General features: G+C 39.6%; 1 protein-coding gene across 2 annotated transcripts in view; it reads right to left on the minus strand.

The window, feature by feature from the left end:
* Nucleotides 1–58: 58 nt before the first annotated feature.
* ammecr1 (AMMECR nuclear protein 1) overlaps nucleotides 59–26,699 on the minus strand; it is a 40,261-nt gene continuing 13,620 nt past the window's right edge. The window contains exons 2-6 of one of the 2 annotated variants that reach the window (XM_079485713.1): nucleotides 25,984–26,094; nucleotides 13,938–14,052; nucleotides 7,055–7,145; nucleotides 6,861–6,957; nucleotides 59–4,716 (exon numbers count right to left, since the gene is read on the minus strand). In XM_079485713.1, the coding sequence (XP_079341839.1) occupies nucleotides 4,602–4,716; nucleotides 6,861–6,957; nucleotides 7,055–7,145; nucleotides 13,938–14,052; nucleotides 25,984–26,094 (529 nt within the window). In that variant the 3' untranslated portion in view covers nucleotides 59–4,601. Of the gene's footprint in view, nucleotides 4,717–6,860; nucleotides 6,958–7,054; nucleotides 7,146–12,224; nucleotides 13,489–13,937; nucleotides 14,053–25,983; nucleotides 26,095–26,699 lie in introns of those variants that run through there. The other variant, XM_079485714.1, reaches the window with a different exon arrangement.

A 26,699-nucleotide genomic window follows, 5' to 3' on the forward strand; every position in this document is an offset into this window, starting at 1 on the left:
AAATGCAACCATTAAAGCACATGACATTCAATGCTTGTTCTTTCAGATTTTTTTTATTGGATAAATGATTTCAAAGGTAATAACAATAATGTTTTAAAACTACATTATCATTGCCACAGCCATTGCTCACATACCCACAAATATCCCATCAATATGCCACCCCTCCGCCAACACATGTTTAGCTTTTTTTTTGTTTATTTAGTCATTTTTGTCTTTTTTTTGGAGCCATACTACCATAATTCATAATAAATGCCCATTTCAAGTCTTGTCACACTAACAGCAATTCAATGGAGTAAAGGGTCTACTTCTACAGGGGTTTGTGTGTGTTTTTTTTTCTTTGTTTCTTTTTTTTATGGTGATTTTCACCCATTTGTTAATTCAAAAATGTCAAGTTTCTAAAGCTAAGAGAATTCAAACTCAAAATAGAAACAATAAAACAGTGGTGGGTGTAGGGGGCTACGCCAGGCAACCCCAGCGCCCGCACCGACAGCCGTCCGTCATCGTGGGGCACATTCATAACTCTCTGCACAAAGTTCCAGTACATAGAAAACCACTAAAATAATATTAGAAACTAGGTCCAAAAGTTTTTTTTTTAAAGAATCAACTCGATGTACAAAAACAGTCAATGTGTTTACCTTTTTTTTTTACAGGTTTTGTTGTATGTTTTACAAAAAGGTCTCTTCATACAAGTTTATTGTAGATTTTACATTTATTATTTTTATCATCATCATCATTATACTTTTTTTCTATAACTATCAGTGCGATTGTATGCCAGTGCAGCTACTGGGTCCAGAGTAAAGAAAGAGGCTTTTTTTTCTCCTTAAATGGCATTTAAAAATAAGGATTAACGCATCTTTTGTACAAAGTATAACTGCTGGTCTTAGGAAAAAACACATTAAGAAACCCATAAATCTAAGAGGCACGCTATGGGGTTTTCTTCCTTTACAAAAATATATAATAACGATGAAAAACAAAATAAAAATATTTGCAACCTAGCATTACGGTCATTGATACCGCCTGAGGTCTCAAAGACAGCTACAATAAAAATTCATTGAACGTAGGTTGCTAAAAAACCTTAAACAATATTAGAAATTGTACAAAACCAAGGAAAACATACACAGAAATAAAAACATGTCTCTTGCAGGAAAGGTTTTTGGAAGGACAGGAAGGCAGGTCTGTAGAGCAGCATTTGGACATGGCTGGAGGCATCTTTGGTTCGGTTGAACACACAAAGGTGACATGGGCCTAACACATTCCAAATGACTATGGGTTTGATGGGGCGTGCGAAGCTTTTGACTTAAACGTCAGAGGTTTGAGTTTTACAGAAACGTAGTACACTTAAACAAACAAAAGACTCCAACGTGCTTTCAATATAGCCAACTTGACATTTCGCTTTCCTCGGCCCTGTGACTTCCGGTGTTACGATCGATACGTTTCTACAGCGTTCAAATGTGCGTTTACCCGACTACCGACACGTCATTCTCAATTATGGAGTATCTCAAAAGTCAGTCGATATCCCCCAAATACATTTTTAAAGTGGACTATGAGAAGGAGTAAATATTCATATTCAAGTATCAATCTGTAGTCGTACACAATCTGACAAGATAGGCCTACTGATTTGACCAGAAGCGCACCGACGAGCCTGACGACACTACTAGAAAAGCGACACGCGTTCGTTCGTCCGACAAACCAAACAACTGGTATTTGAACAGAACATCGGTAAAGTTTAGGCCGTGTTGAGGCAACAACTTCCCGTTGGTTTTACCGGTTGGTTAAACAAGATGCGGTCAAAATGGCAATGTACTCAGACACGGATGTCACTCGACGAGTTATTGTGTATAGTGCAGATCTACAAGAGATGAGATGATGCGCGTATGCCCGTGTCCCCCAGGCCATGAGGGAAGGTTGGGGGGTCAGACTCCTGACTACATGTCCTTTCAAACCTGCAGGAGATTGTTACACTGGTAGGAAAAAAGAAACACCTGTAAAACAGATCTGCATATATCGAGGATAATAATAAAGTCTGATATGAACAATGAGTCTGCATGACCAGTCGCCTTTACTGCGACCACCCCCGAATCGAGGTCCGATAGCACCATTTTATATTGTCTTTTCTCATACATCTATATAGCAGTGAAACAAGCATGCCGTGTTTTAACAGGAGACCCCCTATTCATGCAACACACGTATTGCAAAAATGTGTATACATTAGTTTTCTCACGAATGCAAGGATTTGAGTTGGTTTTGCAGCAGAACAAAATGACTCGGTTTGTGCTGTTCAGTTTTTTTAAGTGGACCACCAAATGAGCCCTGATTGGTCAACCGTAGGACGATGAAAAAACATGGGGCCGTAAAGTGGCTTTAAGTTAAAGGGTGGTTACCAAAACTAGACGCGACAAACTGCGCTTTTCATAACTGACCTACTTAGTGGTTGATGGGATGTAGTCAAACACGTCCAAAATTGTCAGAACAGGGCAGTGGAGGGCTTCGCTTAAAGAAAACGGAAAAAAATGACTGTGGTTTGGCAAACAGGTGTCCCACAGCAGCTGAAGTCGTTGTTTAAAGCCTCAGAGCAGTGTGACGCTCCCAAAACGGATCGGTTTCGCAAAAACCGAAGCCAACGGTTTAACCCTCGGGGCGACATTTCCTGGTCCGTGTAGTAAGGCAACACAACTGAAATCAGGTTTTTTATAGATTATAGTGAGCTAGACAATGACTGTGGATGGAACCCCGAAAGCCCTTAACAGTTTGCATATGAAAACAAAGACGTAAATAGTTCTCAGATGTCAAGAGACTTTCCGTTTCTCGCTTTCGAAGCTAGTCCACTGTATCCACAGACAGATGTGATGTTCGGTCTACAGCGTGAGAAAACGTTCTGATAACAGCTGTGCTGAAGGTAGGCGAACCCTTGCTCCCTCGATATCACATCTCGGTCCAGTTTGATGGACATATTTTGAGCAATGAGAGGGTTTCTTCAAATGAAATGCCTGGTGGGCATGGCAGAATGAACTAGATGTGTTTAAAGAAGCTACACCTTCCAAAAAAGAGATGAGTCACCTGTATTTGCATCAGCCATCCTCTAGATCCTAACCACCACTTAGAGGGATAGATCACCTAAAGAATGATGTCATTATCGTGTCATTTTAAACCTGCATGACTTTGCTGTCGAACACAAATAAAGATATTTTGAAATCTGTTGTCAACAATTTGGTCCTCATTGAATGGACACAAAACCACTGGGCCAATTTTTCTCAAAAGATCTAGTTTTGTGTTGTACAGAAGAATCATACACAGGTTTGAATGACAGAATTTATCATTTGGGGAGAACTATCCCTTTAAGCTTGTGGTGATCGTATGGAGATGTAAACATTGTACTTTTCATGCATGACGGGGTGACCTGCTGAGCTAATGTCGAACACACTACATGGGTCTGATTCCTCCATTATATCAGATCATTAAAAAGAAAATCAACTAATGAAGCTTGCCAAACACAGCCACGTTCCGCATGCATTAAAAGAGAGTATGGCTTTTTTGCTTGTCCCTGTCATTTGACAAAGTCTCTTACGAAGATTTTCCTCTCTGTGTGATAAAAGAAGATGCAAAAGAGTTCACATAGGACAACTGAGACAGCTTTGTGGTCACAAACCTCGCCGGCCCAACACACTGGGGAGTTTGTTAGCTACTGCCGGTTTAACTCTGATACATAGATCTGTACATGTAACACTAGAACCATCTAAAACAGCACACATTAACATGAAAAAAGAAACACTACTGGATTGTTACGTGTTGTTTTCTTTTTAGGATAGCAACACGACACAAAAAGTCAGAGTTGAATTCAATTCTGCTTTGCATTATGGGAAAATATTCTGGCGAACCCGGTTGCTAATTTCATCTAGTGGTTTTGAACTTCTGTGCACACGATACAAAAGAAGCAAACACGTGACTGACTTATCTAGCTCCTTATTGGCCAACTCAGTCGCACTGCACCCACCTTACAAGCCACAACGCAACACTTCACGGTAAAAACTAAAGAGAAAACGGAAATCACCCCCACGGAGGAAAATTGTCAAAGGAATCGCACAGAGAGGAAAGAGAATCCCTGGAACCCTGTGGTTGCCTACGTAAGACAACATCAAACTAAAGCGAAATGAGAAAAGCAAAAGTCACTTAAGCGCCGCGTATATAAAATCAGAGCAAATTCCTATCATCAAGACTACCCCGTCATCATCATGACTTATTTCCATCCACAGACTCAAAAACCTGATTAGGAAATTTGTTGGAAAAAAACAACAACTTAGTACTTGTTTATTTGCTTATTTTTTTAAAAACAAGGGGTTATATATGTTGATATATATGCTGCAAAAAACTAAATTAATACAAAGAATAAAAATGAGAAAATAAATGAATTGTTTTTTTCGCTTCAAAATCACTTAATGCTCATTTGCCACCCCGCTGCCATGCCGCCATCTGACTGTCGACATGGCAACGGAAACTATCATCATAAAATGGTACAGTAGTACAGATAGCTAGACCACGAGGGGGCGGGCTCTCCTGGGAAGAGGTCCGCGGAGAGGTCCAGTGACTGGTCATGCGGCTCGCTGTCAGGAATAATGGTTGTACGGTGGGAGAGGGTGCCCGATGCCGTTCTGGTAGTGATGATGCTGGCGGTGGGCGATGTATTCAGCGTAGCTCATTGTCAACTTTTCACTACGGTACCTAAAGCGATGGGGAAGAGGAGCAAGTGTCAGAACTGCAGTTCAATGGAAAACACACTAAGGCCCGGTTTCACAGACGAGGCTTAAGGCTAGTCCCAGACTCAAATGAATGTTTGAGCCGTCTCAACTGAAAATAACTTCCATTTCGTAAAATATGTCAGTGCCATGGTTTCGTCTAAAGATGCGCATAGGTAATGTTTCTTTCTAAAGCATTTTCTATAAAAGCCACTCCAATATGCTAGTCCAACTAAGGCATAGTCCTGGCTTCGGCTAAGCCTTGTTTGTGAAACCGGGCCTAAAACAGCAAGTGGAACATTTTGACCGCTGAGCTCCAATGGTGACTTAAAAGGGACAGTTCACCCAAAAATGTATGTTCTGCTAAACACAAAGGAAGATATTTGGAAGCATGTCAGCGACCAAACAGATCCCATCCACCATTGACTGCCATAATATTATAAAACTATGGGAGTCAACGGTGGCCAAGATCTGTTTGGTTACAAGCATTCTTTCGCATATCTTTCTCTGTGTTCATCACAGATTTGGAAAATCTTGAGGGTGAGTAATTGAAGACAGAATTTTGGGGTAACTGTCTCTCAAAGTCATTTTCTAAATTCTGATCCAATTCTAGCATTAGAACCAATAGCTTCATGAAGAGAGATATACTAAATGAAATGAAAATTGTAGAAAGCGCTATATAAATAAAGCTGACTTGACTAAACCTCAGTATAAAACATTCTAGGTCACCCTCAGTGTTTCTGATGAAGAAAGTCCTGAAGACGTGATTATTGTAATGCACCGTTGGCTGGACGCCCTGCTGTCAACATAAACTACACTTAGTGCAAAATTCAGCTGCCAGACTTCCAACTACATCCCGAGACATTGGATCATGTCAGATTATATCATCCCAACTGGTTAAGCCGAAACCTGTTTATAGACTCCGAGATCTTGACGTCACCCTGAAAACTCGACACAAACACGTCACTCCTCCCATTAAATGAATTAAGAGTTAAACATGTATAAATCTCTACTCCGCCCCCAAATGACAATTGACTTGAAAGAACGCTTGCAGACATTCATTATCCTAAAGCTTTTTTAAAAGACCCTTAAAACGATGCTTTCTGTCCTCTGGATGGTGTAGTAACAGCGTGTGGACCACAAAGCCAAACCTTGATCCCTTATCCACTAAATCAAGGGTTCCCAAACCTTTCAACCCGCCACCCCAAAAATAACAGTGCCAGGGACTCAAACCCCCACTATCCTCCGAGGTGGGTAAAGTGTACAAACATTGTGCGCAACCTCGCACATATTAGGTCTATCGCAACACGCGCATGATGACAACACAAAAGAACACAGTCTAACATAAAATTACTTTACCCATCATTTTACTAGTTGAATATAAACCGTGAACTATTACTTCGGGTCAAATTTCATCAAACTGGTGATGGATGTCCTACTAGAGGACGATGGCCTTTCAGCCTCCGGCGCTTCTCCACCTTCTCCCGCTGGCCTCCCTGCGTTGTCTTTGGTCGATGTTAACCAACGTTTCATTTTGACAAATAAAAACATCCTAAACTTAAAGCCTGAAAAGTAATCTGTGTGCACATGGGACTGTTTAGCGTGGTGCTGTAAATGGACCGAACTTAGTGCGGTTGCTAATGTGACGTAATCACCTCAGGGGTCTCTGTCGAAAGGGAGCAAATTCCAAAAGCTGATGTCGTCTTATTTGCAGGCTTGTTTTCCCCTAGACTAATATTTATTTGTTTTGTTACACTTATTGATTAGTTGGCTATTACTAAACATAAAAAAAATTATTCTGGAAATCATTTTGCGACCCCTACTTTGGGAACCCCTACACTAAATCATTGCCAGCTAGGCACTGAGAATAAGTGCCCAGTAAATCTACAGTGTTACAACCAGCCAAAGAGCTCACAGACAAATCCACAACAGACATAAGCACGCAAGAGCCCACTGAGGCTACTGCCGAGGGTTCTCTGAAATCCTTCTTAAAGTGCCTCTAGAGATTAAAACAGACCATTGCTGTGACTTGAAGATGCAAAGGATAATGAGAAATGACATTCAAAATGATCCACCGAAAAAACATCAACTATTAACATGTAATGGGTTAAAAGAGTTTGACAGGCTCACCTGGTCAACTTAATAGTCTTCCTGAAGTCATTTGTGATAGGAGCTTTGTAACCTCCCTTTCGAAGTAAGGAATCTATGGTTTGAATGTGGTCCCATCCTATGGAGAAAAGTCCCAAAAAGAGAGAATTCGATTCGTTGTTGACAGTGGAGATGACATCACAGACGTCGTTTTTCGAAAATGTCATATTTCTCACCTTGCTCCTTCGCAACCTCTGGCAGGTAGGTGGCGGTGCGCTTTGATCCTTTTTCATTAAAAAATTCTATCCTAATGCCGTGAACACCCACCTACGGATAAAAGGCAGAGATGTTTTGAGAGAACAGTCCTCTTTCTTATTTGACAGATCCTAGCACTGACACTGACATTATAATCATATGCAACAGCCTGGTGAGGGAAAAAGACAACCATCAGTCACAATTCATACGGAAGGCAGATTTATTATTCGTGCTCACAGCAGAAAAATGATAGGAAGTTAAAGAGATTGTTTACCCAAAGATGATCATTTATTCACTCTCGTGTGGTTCGAAACATTTATGTGACTTTAAACACAAAAGAAGATATTTTGAGAAATATCTCAGTGGTTTTGTGTCCATCTAATGGAATCAATGTTGTTAAGTTATCAATGCTCTTCAAAATATCTACAAAAGAAAGCCATACAGGTTTTAAAAGACACAAGGCTGACAATTTTAACAGAATTCTTGGTTGAACTATCCCTTAAAGGGCTAGTTCACCCAAAAATTTAAATTCTATACAGGTTGCTCCAAAAATGACCACAACGGATTTAATATATTTAGAAAGATGTCAGTGACCAAAAATAACTCGCTCCTCATTTACTGCAATAGTAGGGGAAATAAATATTTTAGATCTGTTTGGGATCTTGTGACATTTTTCCAAATATCTTCCTTCGTGTTTAGCAGAAATTCATCCAGGTTTGGAACAATCTGAGTAAATGAAGACAGACTTTTCATTTTTGGCGTTCACGTACGATCGCAAGGCATGTCTGGTTCCATTTAACCAATAGATTAATGGGATGTTCTCACCAGTTTTACTCACAAAAGTCACAGCACACTTCTTAAAAGGGATAGTCCATTCAAAAATTTTAAATCATTCACTCACACTCATGTCATTCGAAATCTGTATAGACCGTTTTATCGGACGCACCTGCCTTGCCCGAACTCAACTTCTGGTGTGTGGTTGGTTATAATGTAACAACTTTATATTTAATTTACATTACTATTACTATATATTTGATTGTATATAAATTATATTAAATTAAAACACTTAACAGCTGGTTTTTCGCAGAGGTCTATCGGAAGTTTGGGCCGCATAACGTTTTGTCGTTGCTGCTGAAACCATCTATATGAGGGTGAATACATTTTTGGGTTAACTGTCCCTTTAAGAGATTCATATTTGTTCATATTCAAAGCACAAACTGGTTTCGCAGTTAACTTATGAGAGGAAGAAGATTAATGTTTGGCCAATAGCATGAGGAACTCAGCACTAATAAGGAACTCCTATGGAAGCGCTTCAGACCGTTTCTGGTGGACACTTGGCCTCCAGGTTTGTGATGTGTAAACAGAGTCTCTCTCACTCAGAACCGCGTCCCTCTTGACAAAGGGGTGAAAGAATGCAGAATCTTTCAACATGACGAAGACTTTTCATTTCCAGGATCTGAACAAAAGGCATCTTTGTGAACAGATGAGGAAAGAATGCAGGAAAAGAATGCGACGGGAGACGTATCCTGTCGAACTGTCGTGGTGTTTAAGCGAGATTAAGGTTTACACTGAATTGGGTGCCAACAGTGTGTCTGTAACAACAGAACAAACAAGATCACACACACGTCATTGCTCCTCACCCAGGGCGCATTTCTGTCCATGCAGCGCTGGGTCACAGAGGACACAAAGTGTTAGCATGCGTGTTGTGTGTGTGTGCATGCGTGCGTGAACGCGCTGCAACAGAGACTCCGTGGCATGATGCCAGGCTCTGTCAGCGGGCCTTTGGTTCATTTGAATGCGAGGACGCAGCGAGTGGCTGCTCTGCTCCCTCTCTATTTTTCTCAGACAAGAGCCATTTGTAATCTGCCTGACGTCGGGCTGCGGCTGTCTGAATGTTCAGTTGAATTGCAATGTGAGGGCAGTTATTCTCACGGGAATGCCAGGAGATGTTGAAAGCGCCTAGTTTCCAAAGTTGTCTTGAGGTTTTCAGACTGAGGTGCAGTGCGAATCGCAGCACTGAGGCAGAATACGAGCTCAAAGAGATGTCCTGAAGGGGGAGTGAATGTCTTTTCTAAAGCTGTTAAAAGCAGCAAATCGATACTAAAATATATAGTGCCTGGAATCAAGTGTATTCGGTCCGAGTGTTCCGAGCTCACATATTTATATTTTGATTACGCTGAAAATGTATATTATTAGATGTGTTTTTATCATCATGTGCCCGGTGTTTTCTTCCTGAGGCAAGCATATTTGATTCCATTTTTTGCTATGAAAGTGCTGCGCTTTTGAAACCCCCAGCAGCTGGTGTTTTTATTTAATGCTCAGCGCAGAGCGCAACTCGCCATCATTTGAAAAACTGAAAACTGTAACTGAAAACCTGAAACGACTGCAAGTCACCTTTTCCGCCGACCAATCACAGTGTTGGATAAATGCTACGTCAACCAACCAGCTAAAAGTTCCAGATGTGATGATTAGCTTTTGTACAGTATTGGGACAGATTTCCTAGACCTATAGAAACAGCATATTGTTTTTTCCAACGTACAATGACCGATCCAGAAAAGTAGTCGTTTCTTTCTGGGCGTCATCAGAGAGGGACAGCCACTCCAGAGCAGAACTACATTTGCAGATTTGGATGAAAGATTATAAGGGCACATGATTTCATTATAAAGTACTGACCCCCATGAATAAATAATTTCTAAAAACAGTGCAATATGAATTGTCAGTTTTGATTTCATGGTGACACAGTGAAATAACCGAAACTTGGGAAGCAAAACTAGTGCTGTCAAATTGATTCATTGCGATTGATCGATTCCAAAATAAATGTTTTTGTATTTGTGTGTGGCATGTATATGTATATAAATGCACACACATGTGTATGTATGACAAATATTTACATATACATATATATATATATATTTACATTATGCATAAATATATGAAGAGTCTATAACAAAATGAGATCATTCAAAACAATTCTATAGTCCTGTTTTTCATTCCAATTAATATCAAACTGCAGTTGGTTTGTTTTGATTTAAGCCATAATAACTAGGAAATTACAGCCAACTAACACAATAAAACACAATAAAAGCATGAAAATAAATAAAACCAAACTCTTCATATATTACTAAGATTTCGTGTTTCTTCATTGTGTAGGATGGCATACACAAGAGGCGTTGAGAGTTTGGTCACACGTCACCTGTGTGTGTGTGTGTGTGTGTGTGTGTGTGTGTGTGTGTGTGTGTGTGTGTGTGTGTGTGTGTGTGTGTGTGTGTGTGTGTGCGTGTGCGTGCGTGCGTGCGTGCGTGTGTCAGATGACCACTCCTTCCGTCTAAATCGGAGCACCAGCTAAAGAATCTCACCTTAACAGTAAGAATGATCTATATAGATCAAACAATAAGAAAAATTATGTAAGTTGGAGGAAGTAAATCATCTGGTTTAAGGATTTCGTGAGATTCAGCTAACCTTAAGGCCGTGGTATGTTTCCCTTTTTTTACCTGTACGTGAGCATACCGGTACAGCAGAGCGCACAGCCTTGCAAAGTATATTTCCTTCGACTCGTAAGCATACACAAGGGTTATGATACATGCGCATTGCGACATATTGCAATACCTCTCCTGGCCTACAGGGGTTCATAAGTCGTCACTTTACAACATGAGCACGCCCCTTCGAGGGGCTAAACATTCAGCAAAAACACCTGATTCCTTTGTAAGTCATAGGGAAGTCGTAAGGATCACCGTCGAGTCCAGCTTGTTGTAATTTCAGCAAATAATTGCCTGTTTTTCTCCCAGTTTCTTTGTTTCTCCTATTTTACTGCCATTTTGCTGCGTGTTTTACCACTCAGGGGGGCGTGTTCACGTAGGAAAGTGACGTCAATGCATACCCTCTACAGGGCATGTTACTTGCATGTAGCCTTGTGTAGTACTTCTGACTTGAAATCGTACGGGTCACTAAGGTCCCGGTTTTATGCATTTACAATGGGGCGTTGCTCCCTGTGAAACCTCAACCTTTTAAAATAAGATATTTAAGCAAAAACATCATCAGCGACGTAAGAAATATTCTAAACATCACCAGGTACATAATCTTCAAAAGATCTGAGAAAGCAATGGCTTGTGTACAATAGCGTTTCACATTTTCTCTTCGCACATAGCTCCGTTGCAAACTTTTAACCACCGAACGAAAAACACAGAAGACTAAAGGAGACTAACCGAATCATAATGGCACTGTTTGAATTAAAGATGTTAAATACTACAGTGTTTTAATACGTGAGAGAGCACGGACCTGACGAACACATGCAAAACGTTTTTATTAAATGTTTGGATAACTATGTTGTCAAATGTAATGCCATCAGTGTCAATGCAATATCTGTCAATAAATATAGGCCAGTGTAAAAAGTGTAGTTAAAACAGAGTAAACATTTTTTTTGGCATTTATGTATTTATTTGGCATTAAATCTGCTCATTGCTATTTTAAAACTCATATTTGCACATACTTTGCGATGTGAATGAACATCGAATTAATTTAAAATCTGACGATTTTTAACGATCATTGTATGGTGTCATTTTATTGTCGTTACAATGTATGAAATGAATAATGCCCAACACAGTTTAGGAAAGCGATGGACAGCTGTAGACAACAATAAAGCGATATACATTGGGTTTATTATTCAGGAAATTAGTATACGTTAATAAAATATATTAGGTGGTGCACTTCTGCTAATTTAAGATCTGGGATAAAACCCACATTAAACCATGCTAACATCACAAACAGTATTTATTGACCGCCCTAAAAATTGAAATAATCTACCATGATCTCAGCATGTAGATTTGCTGAACACCGTTACCGGAGGAGAACGCCCAAGTAGGCCATTAAAAAAAGAGAAAGAGAAGATGGTCTGTGCGACCGCTTAACCAGCAAAGAATGAAGGATGTCGAATTCAGTCTACTGGTAAGAGCAATGAAGTGTATTAGGACGCCTTGAATATACACCCCAGGAAACCGTTGCCACCTGGTGGTTAAACTAATTACTTCAAGATATGGAATGCGCCGGTGGCGCGTGTACTATTCTGATGATGAACTTCACGGTGTGCGTACTTGTAAAAATAGGGAAGCATACCACAGCCTTTACTGTATTATGACCACAAGGAAGACACAGATGTAATAAAATAGAATTTATTCAAAAAAGACATACAAGAACTAACAACTACTAAATGGTACACAAATGCTAAAAGATGCAAGTATGCAGTATCAACGGCAACAAAGATACACATAAACTGATAGAATACACTAATGCCAAGGTCTCTGGAAAGAGGTTTGGTAAGTAATATTTATGTTGCCCTATGGGTCGTGAGAAGCCCAGTGGTCTTCCACTGGTCTGTCTGGGCTGTGATGCAGTGGGGAAGATGATGGATTCTGTTAAACAGCCTTAAACATGAAGCGCTGTGGGATGCTAATCCCCTAAAGCACCATAGGGTCCAATCTGGAGCACACAGATCAGGCCCAGCAGCTGGTGCGGAAAGGTCCTTAACAATCTGGAATGCACAGACGAAGGTACCTTGAAGTGAAGGTAAGCTCATCCTTGCTGCAGATGTATTTAGCTGTCTCACCGGACGATAGATCCAGGCTCAAAACGGCGGATAATCAGGACTTGGGCGTTACTGTTACCATCTCTATGGGAGACTCAGAAATGACTGTTACAGTCTCAGGGCAAGCCTCAGAACTTTGGTGATCTGATTCAGTTTCTAGGGGAGACTCATAAGAAAGAGTTTCTGCTGAAAAGGTACTTTTATCCTTTTTCAGATGAGGAGATTGCGAGGTTTGGAGCTCCTCCATTCCAGTGCTGTGACTGGCTGTTGATGTCAGAGAGGGCTCACTCACCATTCCTCCTCTGTATGAATCTCATATAGGATAAGGTACGACAATCAAAAGTCACTTTTTGTTACCTATGCCTATTCCGCTTCCCAAACCACTTTTGAAATACCTTTGGCATTGACCTGAATGTATAGAGTACAAACGTGACCAAACAAAAGTGATCAAAATTGCCATGCATGCATTCATGCATATGTTAATAACTCACCTGAGGTGTGAACAGTTAAATAGCACACAGCTATAATTGAGAGTGCATATGACTCTAACAAATGCAGAGTCAATATGTGATATATTGTCCATGTTGTGTATAAAAGGATGCAAAGACTTGTTCTTTGTTTAAGCCAATGCTGCGGCATCGCCAGTTTGCTACAAGCCCCATCTGGAGGTTTATGGCTTCAGGCTCTGGCCCGAATCTTAGGGTGAGAGGACATCAGGTTTGGTGATAAGGCAAAATCCTGTGGAAAAATGGTAATGTCCTCCTCTTCCCAGTGCTGTACTGAGGTCTTCCATCCTGCCCTGTAAGGGATGTCTGGCAGTTGTCCTAGCAGCCTTATCTGATGACGCGTTGAGCATTTGTTTATGTCAGCCCACCAAAATCCAGTCCCAATGTACATTTACATTGTCATTTAGCCGACACTTTTATCCAAAGCGACTTACAAAGAGTTCAGGGAGCAATAAGCGATATCGATTGTAGCAATGTAGCCAATCTTTCTCTATCTTTGACCTTGGAGAGGGCCCTGCCATAAAACTGGGGCCCTGGCATGCATTGTTGGGTGATGTTCATTTATACAACTATACACGCCACACACGCATTTATGATATCACAACAAACATTTATTTTGGAATCGATTCATCATAGATAACCGATTTGACAGCCCTAAGCAAAATCTAAACTGAAAAATACTGAGACTATTTATTTGTTCCATCAATTATGCGAATAATTGATGGAAACACAGAGCACCCGTGTTTTAATAATTGACAGCAGGAACGTTTGCACTCTTACCTCCCAGTCTAGATAATCACCAACATCCTCGAAGTTGGTGAGCAGAGACACTGAGCAGAAGAGGCGCGGCAGCTCGTCCCTCGTCATGGGGGGAAAGCGGCTGTCTTTAAGGGCACTGCGAAGGAAACGTGAACAAACTTTAGGACAAAATCACATAACGGTACCAGATGCAAACCTAGTATTACAATTTATAGTTACCCACTGTTAAAACCACAAACGTCAGATATAAAACATTAGCATCGGATCGTATTTCATTTACAAAAAACTATACTTTTAGCACTCCGTGTCTCGATCAGCTCCCTTGGTCTCGAGATCGTGTATCAGTATATCGTGTTCATGGGTCTGGGCACTGGTAAGGACCCTGGCTCCCCTTTTCTGCCTGTCTAGCAATGTTTGTTTATAGCCTAGATAACATAAAATAAGCGTTTGTCTTTTCGAAAGTTAAATGGGGTTTCATGAAGTTCATCGAGTTGCCTCCTGCTATTTCGGTTAAACATCTTCAAAACTTGCCGTCATGTGATTTCTGGTAAGGGCGCATAGGGAGCGTCGATACTCCCTGGTTATTGCTGTGCGTTGTGGGCACTTTTAGGGAACGTTTCAGTGCACTGGAAGGATTTTATGAGTGCCCTGACTACTGAACAAGGGAGCTGAGACACAGGCATAGTTTTGCACTTAATCAGAGTTTTATGCACGCGTCGGGTTTTAATTCTGAACAGACACATCTCAAACTGCACCAAAGCAGCCACAGATGGTATACAAAACAGGTGACGTCTTTTCCCTTCAGATATGATTTATGACAATCCTGGAAACTGTTATAAAGTAATAAAGGCGAAGTCATTAAGAAGTCAATTTATATAGATAATCCAAAACCTTCGGCAGTCACACGTATTTAAAATTTTCATGCGGGATGCCGAAATGAAAAGTAATTTGTAATCTTAATATATACTGTAAGAAATATGTTAACACCAATGTAACTGGGGTGTATAATTAAGCGTTGGTATAGTACGAATTTTTGAGTTTTAACTAACAATTCCCAGTTCCGATTCCATTTAAATTAAATATTGGTAAAAAAAGATTTTACCTTAATTGAATGTAGTGTTGCTGAATGTAATGTAGTAAGTCTTGTTGACTAATGCTAATCCATCGATCACACGTGCTTTAAAATTGATGTTTTTACACTATCAATATCATCCAAATAGTCTGATGAGAGCTGAGACACTTGCCCACTTCCCTAAATGAATGAAATATTAATCAAATGAAATAATGTGTTTAAATGTTATCTGTCATACATAACCATGTATATACACACTCCACAAAGTCTCTATTTTACAAATAATAATGCAGCCAGGAGAGGGTGAGATGCAGTGAGGGCTCTCCCCTGTTTTAACATTTAAAATGCATGAGAAATTGTGTTTATTTCTCTTGAAATTAACCGTACGCTAAATACAACAGCAGTCTGTTTATTTTGTGGTCCGTAGAATAAATGACACTATGAAACAAGTAGGCCTATAATGTAATTTATGTGCAAGTATTTGTGCAGTCAAACAAAGCAACGTGCACAGTTATCAAGGACACAAGGAAAACGTTGTGTTCAGCAAGACGAAGCGCTGTCTGTTGAGTGCACGTACTGTCAACGATGTGCTCGGTAATTAAAGAAGCGTTTGTGAAACAGTGGCGCAAGGCTGCTTACAATGCTTGGCCAAGCATCGCACCAGAAAATCTTTCGGAAGCAAAACGTATGTTCAAGATTCAGAATTTGGCATTTGTTACGATTAAATCGAATTAATAAAATTGAAAAACCGAAAAGTTGCTTTGTGTTGCATTTGGTAAGAAGCTTGAATGCACAGCTCATGACATCAACAACAAAAGGTGCATGAAGCATTTTCTCCTGCCTTTAAACGCTGTCAAGCCTTTGTGTCCATATGAGCATTCATTTATTTTTTGCATTTACATTATTCGCATTTCATTTTGGGGACACTGTGTTCCATTTTGGGGAACCTGTTGAGATGAGATATCCGTTGCATAAGTGACTATCAACAACACTAACTGTCCAAATTCCTTCAGAACCTTTACACGGCACAAGAGTAGCTAGACATCTGATCTACTGAGGTTTCTCCCCATAACCAAGAAGTGTCTGACAATCAAAAAAGATGACTGGCCTTGTCGGTTCCGTCCTCTCCGGCAGTGCCTTACATCACCCAGCCAAGGATCAGCTAAGATGGGTAGATAACTAAAGAAGATTTGACGGGGGGTGCAGATCCTCTGGCAGACAGACAACATGCGTTACAGGACGGGTGCTCAATTGTGGTGGTGCTTTCTCCTGAAGCAATTTCTGTCGTCCGAGCAAAGGTTCCCATGGAGGAACGAATGAAAAAATGCCTATGACAGCGCAGTGCTCCAGCTGAACGGTGAATCAGCGACTACTACACATTAATATCGCAGCCCAGCTCATTTCTGGAAGAAGGTTGATGGAGCAGAGGGTCTACTCCACGCATAGCTGCTTCAGAGATCTTTAACAGTATGTGAAAGAGAAAGGGGATGACAGAATAGAATTTAAAAACCAGGAAAGGATCGGTCCAATTGAGGAAAAAATAATGAACCGGTCAATGTCACATTGAATAAACATGTGTTAAAGACGCTCAAAAGCAGTCATTGGTAGAAGTGTTGGGCGATCGCTCTATCGCCAGACTGTGGATCGCCAATACACGATAGTATCGAGGGGCGGTGCAATTTACGCATTTATCTTCGACAAGCTGGATTTGTGGTCAAAAACAGAAGCTTACGTGGCTAGAAAATGCTCATGTGTGTCTGCAGTTAGCATTCTATCATAGTATAAGTTCAGTGCAGTTGGCAACATTGTTACTTCCCACCGCAGCATTTTAAAACGAGAGAAAGTAAACTATTGCTGTCAATATCATTAATCCAAATACGTCATTGACGCCAGCGTGCACTGTTATTACTTGTTTGCCAAACGGGAACAACTTGTGCTCTGATTTCCATTATAAAAGATGTTTCAGATTTGTATTTTCAGAGCTTTCCGACATGCCTTCACATGAAAGGCACATATTTAAATCGAGGGCTCAGTCAGCATTTAAGTGGCATTTGAGTTCTGATTCGGTCTGGTACATACCGGACATGTAGGTTTCCCAACCCTAAACAAACCCTGTAAAATTCTATGGTATTATGCCTTATGCAATATTAAAAGACAAACACAAAAGGTCAATAAAAGAAATAGCCAATTATGTGTTAATGCATCAGATCACGCTGTGCCACAATATTCTTGCTATGCCTTCAAGGCTTCAAGCGACTTACATTGCATTATACTATACATTTTTGTTTCTGAATATGTGTGTTATGCCGCGACAGTCGGTTAACACGATACACACAGTGTTTTTTAAGACGACATAGTCTTGGCGAGAGACAAAAAAAGGCATTTTATGGCAAAAAAAGTGGTATGCAGTATATGCGGTGCATGGGGGGGGGGGGGCAAAATCTTTTTATAAAACGTTATAAATAATAAAAAATGTAACGAAAAAAGAAATTAGCTAAAACATTTCAGTTTTTACTTTTGTCAAGCATTTTAAACGAGTAACAAATATAATTTATTTAATGAAGTTATTATGTTAACTCTGTGACAGTCACATGACCAAATGCATGGAGCAAAGGAACGTCCGGAGGCGCAGAACAGAACAACAAAATGAAAAACAAGTAAATTGAGAGGTAATTCATCACAAAATATATTATATATTAACGTTAATATCTCTGTTGCTTATAAAATAAATCTATGCTTGTGAATGAGCTTTATAATGAGCTAGCGTCGGGAGAGTCTGAGGAGGTAGTTAAAGCTGTTAAGTCTCCCACTATTACACGTATAACCTAGTTGTCGGGCTCTTGATTAAACGTCAGAAGCGTTACCCATACAACGCAAGCTATGCCGTTTTAAACTCAGATGCGTCTTCCCCAAAATGCGCAGTTGTGCCCCTGGCGACCACCTCCAATTTGTCTACGAAGGAAATACTCAGTTGAGAACATCTGGTGTAATCGATTTGAAAGATATAATCTTTTGCACATCCAAACATTCCACAGATGTAAATTGCAAGTTTGAGGTAACGCCAAATGATTCAGCAGACTCAATACGGTAGAGCATAAACACACCCACATGCGTAAACCAGCTGGCAGACATAAGAGAAGGTGTGATATAACATCTCAGAAAGAGAAAATCCAAGGGGAACGTCCATCTCTCTTAAGAAGAGGAGGCGGGTTTCCATTGGCAACCATTTTGTCAGTACTTAGGCGACCTGAGGTCTTCAAATGAGACTCAAGTGTGTATGATGTGTCATCAGTGCTGAATGCTTTTTTTAACGGTACCGGGTAAACTCTCAAATAAAACCGTCTCATTTTTCAAGCGTCGACCTGGTGAGTAAACTGAGAATTCTCATTTTTGGGCGAAATGCTCCTAGTAGAACTATTTTGCGCCGTTTAGTTTTTAAGACGAGAATGCGTCCTGTGTGAACAGACCCTGAGAGTGTAGTGCACTTGTGTGTTGTTAATTATGATCTCCTCTCCCCTGAGAAGCAATTAAGCTGATTAAAGCTTGACAATTCCTCCAGCGGGGTGTACACGGCAGGACAATAAAACACTGGGAATAATGTGGAAAGCACCACAGCGCTAAGTCAAGCAGGTGCTTTCTATACAGCCAACTTCCAGTAGACTTTATTTGCATAAAAAGTCCCACCTCAATGTTTGCAGAAGAAGTTATCTGGATTCCCACTAAGTCAAAAGTAACACAAAGCCTTATAATAAACTGTAGTATTCTATACTACACAATAAGAGTAGAATACCAACCTCTTAAATCAAACAAGGCGCTGTGCCATTTCATTACGCTATGAGCCAAAGGCTGAGCAGACTGTTTGAAGAGTCAAATATTTGAACAAGCACCCCCTCTTAACCATCCAGAGGAGAATATGAAGACAATGTCTCTGTTGTTAAAACAGTTCGCTTCTAGATAGCTGGCTGATAAATTCCTGGCAGCAAATTTCAGGCATCCATCCAACACACGTGTCCAAAGGGTTGAAGAGTAACGGCGGTCTTACCAAAATGGAAACATTTGCCCAAAGAAACAATGTTGCTTGACCTATAGGTGAAATATAAAGAAATTGAACCAATCACTTTACAGTCTTTACAGGTATAGTTCACCCAAAAAAATGAAAATTCTGTCATTTATTCACCCTCATGTCAGTTCATACCTGTATAAATGACTTTGTTCTGATGAACACAGTGAAAGATATTTTGAAGAATGTTAGTCATTTTCAGTTCTGCTACCATGGCAGGAAAAATGTAATGGTTGTCAAAAGGTGTCCCTGAACTGTTGTTTCCCTAAATTCTTCAAAATATCTTATTTTGTGTTTGACAAAAAAGTCCTACTTTGGTTGTCAATATTGTTCCAGAAGTGAAAATTTCTAACGTTCTTTCAAAATTCACAAAAATGTGAATAAAACCTGTGTTAAAATTCAAACCACATTTTCCACTGGTCATACGAAAGGCTATTAAAATGTTTCAATAATTATCGATATCGAATGTTATGAAATATATCGTTGATACGTTTTTCAGCTGTATCGCCCAGCCCTAGTCTGCCGGTTGCTATCCAATTTATTAAAAGACCACAAGAGTAAAACAAGAGACATTTTCATACATATTGCAAAGCGAGATGAACAGGTGCATTTCTCCATGCCGTTTGGTCATGAATCATGAATATTCTCTTCATGTGATGAATAACCAAAGCTTCAGCTTTTAACCTCTTCTGATGCACAGCCGATCCTTTAGGCCACCAAGCGAAATCAGCCTAGCAACAGCATCCTCCAATGATAAGCCGACAATTGATGAAACTCCCGATCAATGGGAACAGCTGTTCCAGATGTCTGAGTAAGAGGATTCTCGGTTTCAAGAGCCTTCCCCTTAAGTTCTTTTTTTTCATTTTTCCTGTCCACCTGGCTTCACAGAGTTTAGTCCATTTCCTTACGCCTGTGTGATAGACGACAGCGAAGGCGCCGATTCAGCCGCCACAATGAATGAAACAAAAAGCAAACACTAGAGTCTAGACCAATTTGACAATGACGCAACATAACACCACAAATGCACAATCAATTCTGCATTGTTTGCTCTCTGCCATTCATCCACACACACAAAAAAGCCCTTTCGTGTTTGTGTTTTTACGAAGTGGAAAACATGACAGGACCACTCAGTGGAGGCCTCAACAGAAGACTGCCAGAAAACATGCCCAATCGTCCCTCACGTTCTCCTCTGCTGGTATCCACACGTGATGATGTCGGGTTCACTTTATTGCTGACAGCCTCAGGAGCCTAAAATCTCAAGTGTGGACCATTGATTTCATGCTAAACTGGGGCTGTGACTATATAGCTCTATGCTATCAACCATCTAGTGTATGAATTTTAGAAGAGTGGTCCCGAATGGAATACTTTGATACTTGATTTCCCAGATGAGCGCAAACACTGAAAAAAATTACTTGTACAATTTATTCCTTAAAATCCTCGTAACAATTGTCACGAAAATGTTTTATGTAAAATTTGCTGCTATTATTCAAGTACAGTTTACTAACCGGAATAAAGTAAACTCTATTTATCAAATACATTAAGTTTAGTACACAAAAACCATGTGTCAAACTCAAACTTCTCGGTTCACGTACTTTCATATTGAAATAATCAAATGTTCTACATTACAGAGAGTCAGAAGAGACTGGTGGTCTCTGTACTAGCATTAGCACAGTTACTGTTAAATAAGTGAAATAACTCACTTCATGACTAATATTGTGCCACCCTCGGCCTAGGCACAAGCAACGCTCTTCCGAACAACGATAACAACTTAAACCCAAACTTAAAAAATAATGCCAAAGCTCTCCTAAATCTCAAAGATAAATCAAGAAAAACACAAACAATTTTTTCTTTTTACTGAAAAACACTTAAAATGATATTTAATCTTGAAAATTAATCTCCTAATACAGTCAGATGCAAAGCATGCTGGGAACTACAGATCCACTGCCAAAGTAGTTGTATCTAAAAAAATGGTTCATGTAAATAAAATAAATAAGTAAACAAAATTTGACCGATTTAAATGGGTTTAACATAATAAAATTGAGTTGAATTTACATAATTTGTTCAATTAAAATCCCTCAAACTAAATAATTAAAATCTAAACAACCAAAATAAATTGATTTTATTCCCAAGATTTCTACGTTATTTTAACAAAAATGTTTTGTTAAAAACAGGAACAATTATATTAGGTGTATTTTAATCATTTCTTTTCATTTAATCTACTAAGGCACCAAATAATTTGTTCAGTGTATGACGTCAAACGCACAGCACAATGCGTGTGAAGACAAATCTATTAGTCCATTGTACAAGTGTCCTGATTCCTCGCTTCATTTTTTCGGTTGAAAACGTGCATTATCCGGGTACTCTTATTTTTTAAGAATATTCAATGTAAACTCACTTCTCGTGCACTATTCTACGCTATTTTGTAGTATAAATAGTCTTAAGTGCGTGATTTGAGACTCGCCTTATATATGGCGAGTCACAGTAATTATACCCGTCTAGGGGAATTCTGAAATCGCGAAGGCTTTGATTCTGTGTTTTATGGACGACTCTTCCCTGAACTACTCTTTGATCAGTAGGAAAAATTGCTCGATCTAAAAATAACTAAGGCCAGACGTACCAAAGAGAATAATAGGAAATATAAAAGGCTTCAACAATTGTTCTAAATTTAAGAGAACTATAACGATATTGGCAGTGTTCCTTTTCTCTAGCTGGTGAAAGATAAAACATTGACAGCCAATCAAAATCCATTAAAATCTTAAGATCGGGTAACACGCAGTTTCTGCCAAACTCATATTAATCTTGTGTGCCTATACAGTAGTATCGCATACGTCGTATCTTCGAAGAGTATTTAGTTTGATCAAATTTATAAAGCGGAGATACAGTTGTTTGATTATTTCCGGACACAGAGGGCTGCTGGAGGCAGGCAGGGGACGGAACTACAGCACGAGAACACAATCGCATTATCCCTTCGTGTTTTTTACATTATGCACGTAACCGGCGATTGCCAACAAAACACAGACATATGACTTAGTTTGACTTGCTGGGTGCAGTTCATGTCCGGCATCTTTAAGCACTGGGACCATCAATCAGTGTCAAATAGGGGTGTGACACATCGGATCTCGCCCCCTATTTGAAACTAAGAACACAATTTCCTTACGCAATTGGCATGATGGAGTGCTAGGTTCCAAATTGCGACCATTTCAGTCTCATATGCTTCCTTAATTTAAACCTCAAACTGTATTTGGGAGCATTTTGTTGTGGTGTGACCTGTTTTCAATACTGTACCGAACACGCTAATAACTGCACAATGTTAATGTGTGCTGTGAGCTACAGTGACCGTGCCGGCCATTCAAAGACAACCTGATTTACTACTTTTTTTCTATGTAAGCACGTGCTAGAGAGACCGGTTTCAACGTTTGCGCGTGTCTCTCGCGCATGAGCACTGGTGTTTACAGTGGTTCGCGATGCCAGAAGCATTTTGGGAATCAACAACTGCGCTGACTGTACCAAAAGTACAGTATAGCAACTGCAAGTTCACATTACGTTATTTTAAATCCAACACAGGCAAACCTCTTCAATAACGGATCATCTGTCTCTTACATATTTGCAATGATATCATAAAACATGTTTATGTAGTTTTAACTGTTTCTCCGAAGGCTATGAGGGTTCAGTCAGTGGAGGAAGGAGGATTGATGTACATATTGTATATTACTGTATAATTAAATTGAAAGTTTAATTGTGTTTCATAAAGTACAAGTTGATTTTATTTTGTGTTTTTAAGGTGAATAAGAGATTCACTATTCACTTTTTGTCTCGTTCTCGTGAGATAAGCGTCTCATCACACCAATAGTTTCAAACTATCTCCAATATCCAGCGTTACATCCACCGATTATATAACATCCATCACTGAAATGCCGTGAACAAACAAACATTCAACTTTCTTTTGCCTTGGGCGTGCTTTTCCGGGAATAGGATCCCGGTTACGAAACCGGGATAAAGACTTATAAAAAACTTTCAGTAACAGGATGGAGTGCTGGGGGAGTATATCAAGCACAGAAATACAATGTCATACGATTACCATGTTAAGCATGAGGAGCCAACACGTTTAAAAGTGTAAAGAAAACAGAATGCATGAAATAGCATGTTTCCCGATCTTTAAAGAGCTCACACATTTTATATACATATACAACACTGTGAGGATAAATAAAAGAGAGATCTAACTGCAATCCGTTTAACCTGGCACATTAAACTCAACAGCCCTCACAAACTCTTTAGCTCTTTATTCTGTGGTGTTTTCATCAGTGTTCCTGCTGGACCCCGGTAATATTTAAGAGACTGATTCACAAACTCAAGCCTGAAGGTTCATAATATTGTTATGGATTATATATGCACTGCTTCAAAGGAAATAGGAGGATAGAGAATGGGAACTTGGCAGCAGACAGTGGGTTGAGTTGAGACAAGGCCCAAGCGTGTGCTCTAGTGTCTCCATCCCTGCTGAGGGAAAGATGTGGCTGCACTTCTACAGACGGATGCCTAGCATGAGAGCAAGGTCACAACTTCTCAAAGTTCACTGAGAGATGATAGAGATGTCATAGATGGTCTTTAAAGATTAGTGATCTTAAAAATAGGGCTGGGACGATATATAACGCGATGCACCCTATTTATACCTGTCTAAGGCTTTGATTCTGTGTTTTGCACACGGCTCTTCCGTGAACTACGGCTCTTTGATCAGTGCGAAGTATCGCTCAATCTAAAAATAACTACGAGATTGAGTCGTTTAGAACGTGCATTTGAAAAAGCAACACTCGTCAAACATCATCATTATAAATATACTTTATTATCATGAAAATACCTGAAAAGGTTTGAAGAACAGCGATAGAATATGACCACTGGCATTTCCTGGAACTCTCCGTGCGTCCGAAATCGCCCACTTCCATACTATATAGTAGGCGAAAATGAGTATGAGTCATGAATAGAATGTCCGAAACCTCAGTATGCAAAAACAGTAGGCGAGAAATACCCGGATGGTACACTCCTTCTGCTGAGATTTGTGAGTGTGGATCAGATGGACTCTTCTCTATTCCACTATGCAACGGGATCTAAGCAACGGTCTTTTACATTTTAAATACAAATTAAAAAAATGTTGTTTGTACCGACGCCTAAGTACAGGTTGATGTTAATACGTCAAAGAGTATACGGGTCACATGACAATAAAAAATGGCGGATACAGTACATCCGAAATCTTTTCATACTAAACATACTATATAGGACATACTGTTTTAACGGCGATAGGACAGTACTTAATTAAAATTCGTACGTACTGTCAATAGTATGCGATTTCGGACGCAGCACATGTGTGTAAATCGTACTTCTTTTGTGTCCCATATTCGGAGTTTCTGGGCGAAAGCACAATAGTAAGCAAATCTATTACTTACTCTTACATAGTAAAAGACGGACAAAATAAATTTGGGAAATTCTTTAACAGATTTCATAGGGCCCTACACAATATATCGTCCCAGCCCTACTTAAAAATACTTTCTCATATTCCAGCTTGATATGCTTGGACAAATATAAGGAACCCATATGCAGGCTCAATGGGATCTGTGCCCCGGGCCGGCCTTTCCAACAGGCAATACATGCGATTGCCTGGGGCCCCACGACCACGCGGGGGGGACCTCAAAGAGTACAAATAATTGTGCGTTTACAACAACTGCTCAGACGCGTTCAGGCAGAAATAAGTGCAACGTGCACAGGGACCTTATTGATTAACAAAGGAATCACAGAAACGGTAAGTGAAAAAACCCATAGGGATTTAATAACAGAATAAACTCTCCACACGATAATCAACAGTAAAAAGACAACAAATACAAAACATCAGTATAAATAAATACATAAAACATTACAAAATAGGCGCAGAGTAGCAACCTGCATAATGTTTATGACGCGATTGCGGAGGTGCATTAGGTGATGTCAAATATGTCTTATTGCGCATGCTTGGAGTGTTCAGGATTATGGGTAATGTAGTATCTCATAACAACATCATGTTCACGTTACATCAAGAAATTATCCTTATTTTAATTGACTAAGAGATAAATAACGAAGGACTTATTTTAGTGAGGTTGCGGTGGTAGGCTTAGGCAAACTATGGCATCAATATGGTACTTTTCAGGAGCTAAAAAGAGAAAAGCAGAGAAAGAAAAGCAAGCTCAAAATAAAGGTATGTTCTGCTTTACATTGTTTAATGCGTAAACTAATTTAAAATAAATCAGAACAATGTCCATCACCCTCTTAAATGTAACCCACATGAAAAAGTACTATCATTATTTCCTATATTAAATGGTGGTAAAATAATGTACTTATCTTTATTTAAATCTGTTTATATACAGTTGTTGCACTATAACAGTTTTGTTTGGTTTGTTTTACTAAAAAAACACTTAAAATAATGTATAAATTGTCATTTTTGTGTGTTTTATTTCACTTGTCAAATTGTGGCGCTATGAGAATTAGTGGGCCCATATTTATGGCATTGCCTGGGGCCCAACAACCCCATTAGCCGGCCCTGTCTGTGCCCACAAGAAAAAAAAATTCCCACAAAATCAGCACAGACAAAACCAAAGTTTTCATATGGGAGAAACATTGTATATGGCATTGCCTAGAGTCAAATGTTTGGCCATGTGCATTGTGAAGGTGTGAACCAAATGGCCTGTAAAATGAAATGATTGTTACACATGGAGGCCATACGAATTTCCGTAGGCCCTAATACTATCTATAAATTGTTTAAGACCATGTCTTACCAGATTGTCAGTTCAAACAGACCATACTGTATAACCTTTATATTAGGAGAGCGTGTCTCCATGCATCATATTTTCAGAACAAACTAATATTCACATTGTAATGGAGACATAGTGGTGAAAAAAGGAAAGGACTTGTCGTACCTGGTAAGGGTGTACTCCCTGAGTCCTGAGTGCAGGTTCATGGCAGAAAATGTACCTATACAACCCCTCAACCGCTTGTCCCGTCCGATTTTCCAAGTGACAAACAGTGGGCTGTTGGAAAAGAAAACAAATGATGAGCATTGTAACCATAACAGCTTAAGCGAATGACAGCGAAGTGTAATAAGAAGTGTGTACATTTTTATGCAAATATAGCGCGTACCTTTTTGTACCAATTTGAGCTAATCGCTCCGAGACGGCAACCCAATTAATCTAAAAGCCAGAGTCTATCCAGATCTCGCTACCATCATATAACAGCGAGGCTTAACATACAACACAAGGCCTACGAGCTAAATCTCTTCTAAAACAGGTGAGATTCGATTAATTTCTTGTTTAATAGGTGGAGAAAGCAAGGAAATGAAGGGAGAACACTTACACAAAATCATTAACAACATGCAGTTGAATATATGTAGTTCAGGTCTATATAAAGAACGTGTTTCGAGAATGGCACACTTGAGAAAATAAGGATATGCTTGCATAAGGTTATAGGACAAATGAGGAACATGGTTTGCATTTACAGTGTCAGAAAAGTGTCAGATTTTGGGTAACAAATGTTCAAGAACTTGCATGCAAGCTTTTATCCAGACCGACTGTGAAGACGTAAAAAAACGAATACATTGAAATTAAAGCCTGATATCTTCGTCACATATCAAGATTCA

The sequence above is a fragment of the Barbatula barbatula genome, assembly GCF_947034865.1.
Source record: "Barbatula barbatula genome assembly, chromosome: 22".
Lineage (NCBI taxonomy): Eukaryota > Metazoa > Chordata > Actinopteri > Cypriniformes > Nemacheilidae > Barbatula > Barbatula barbatula.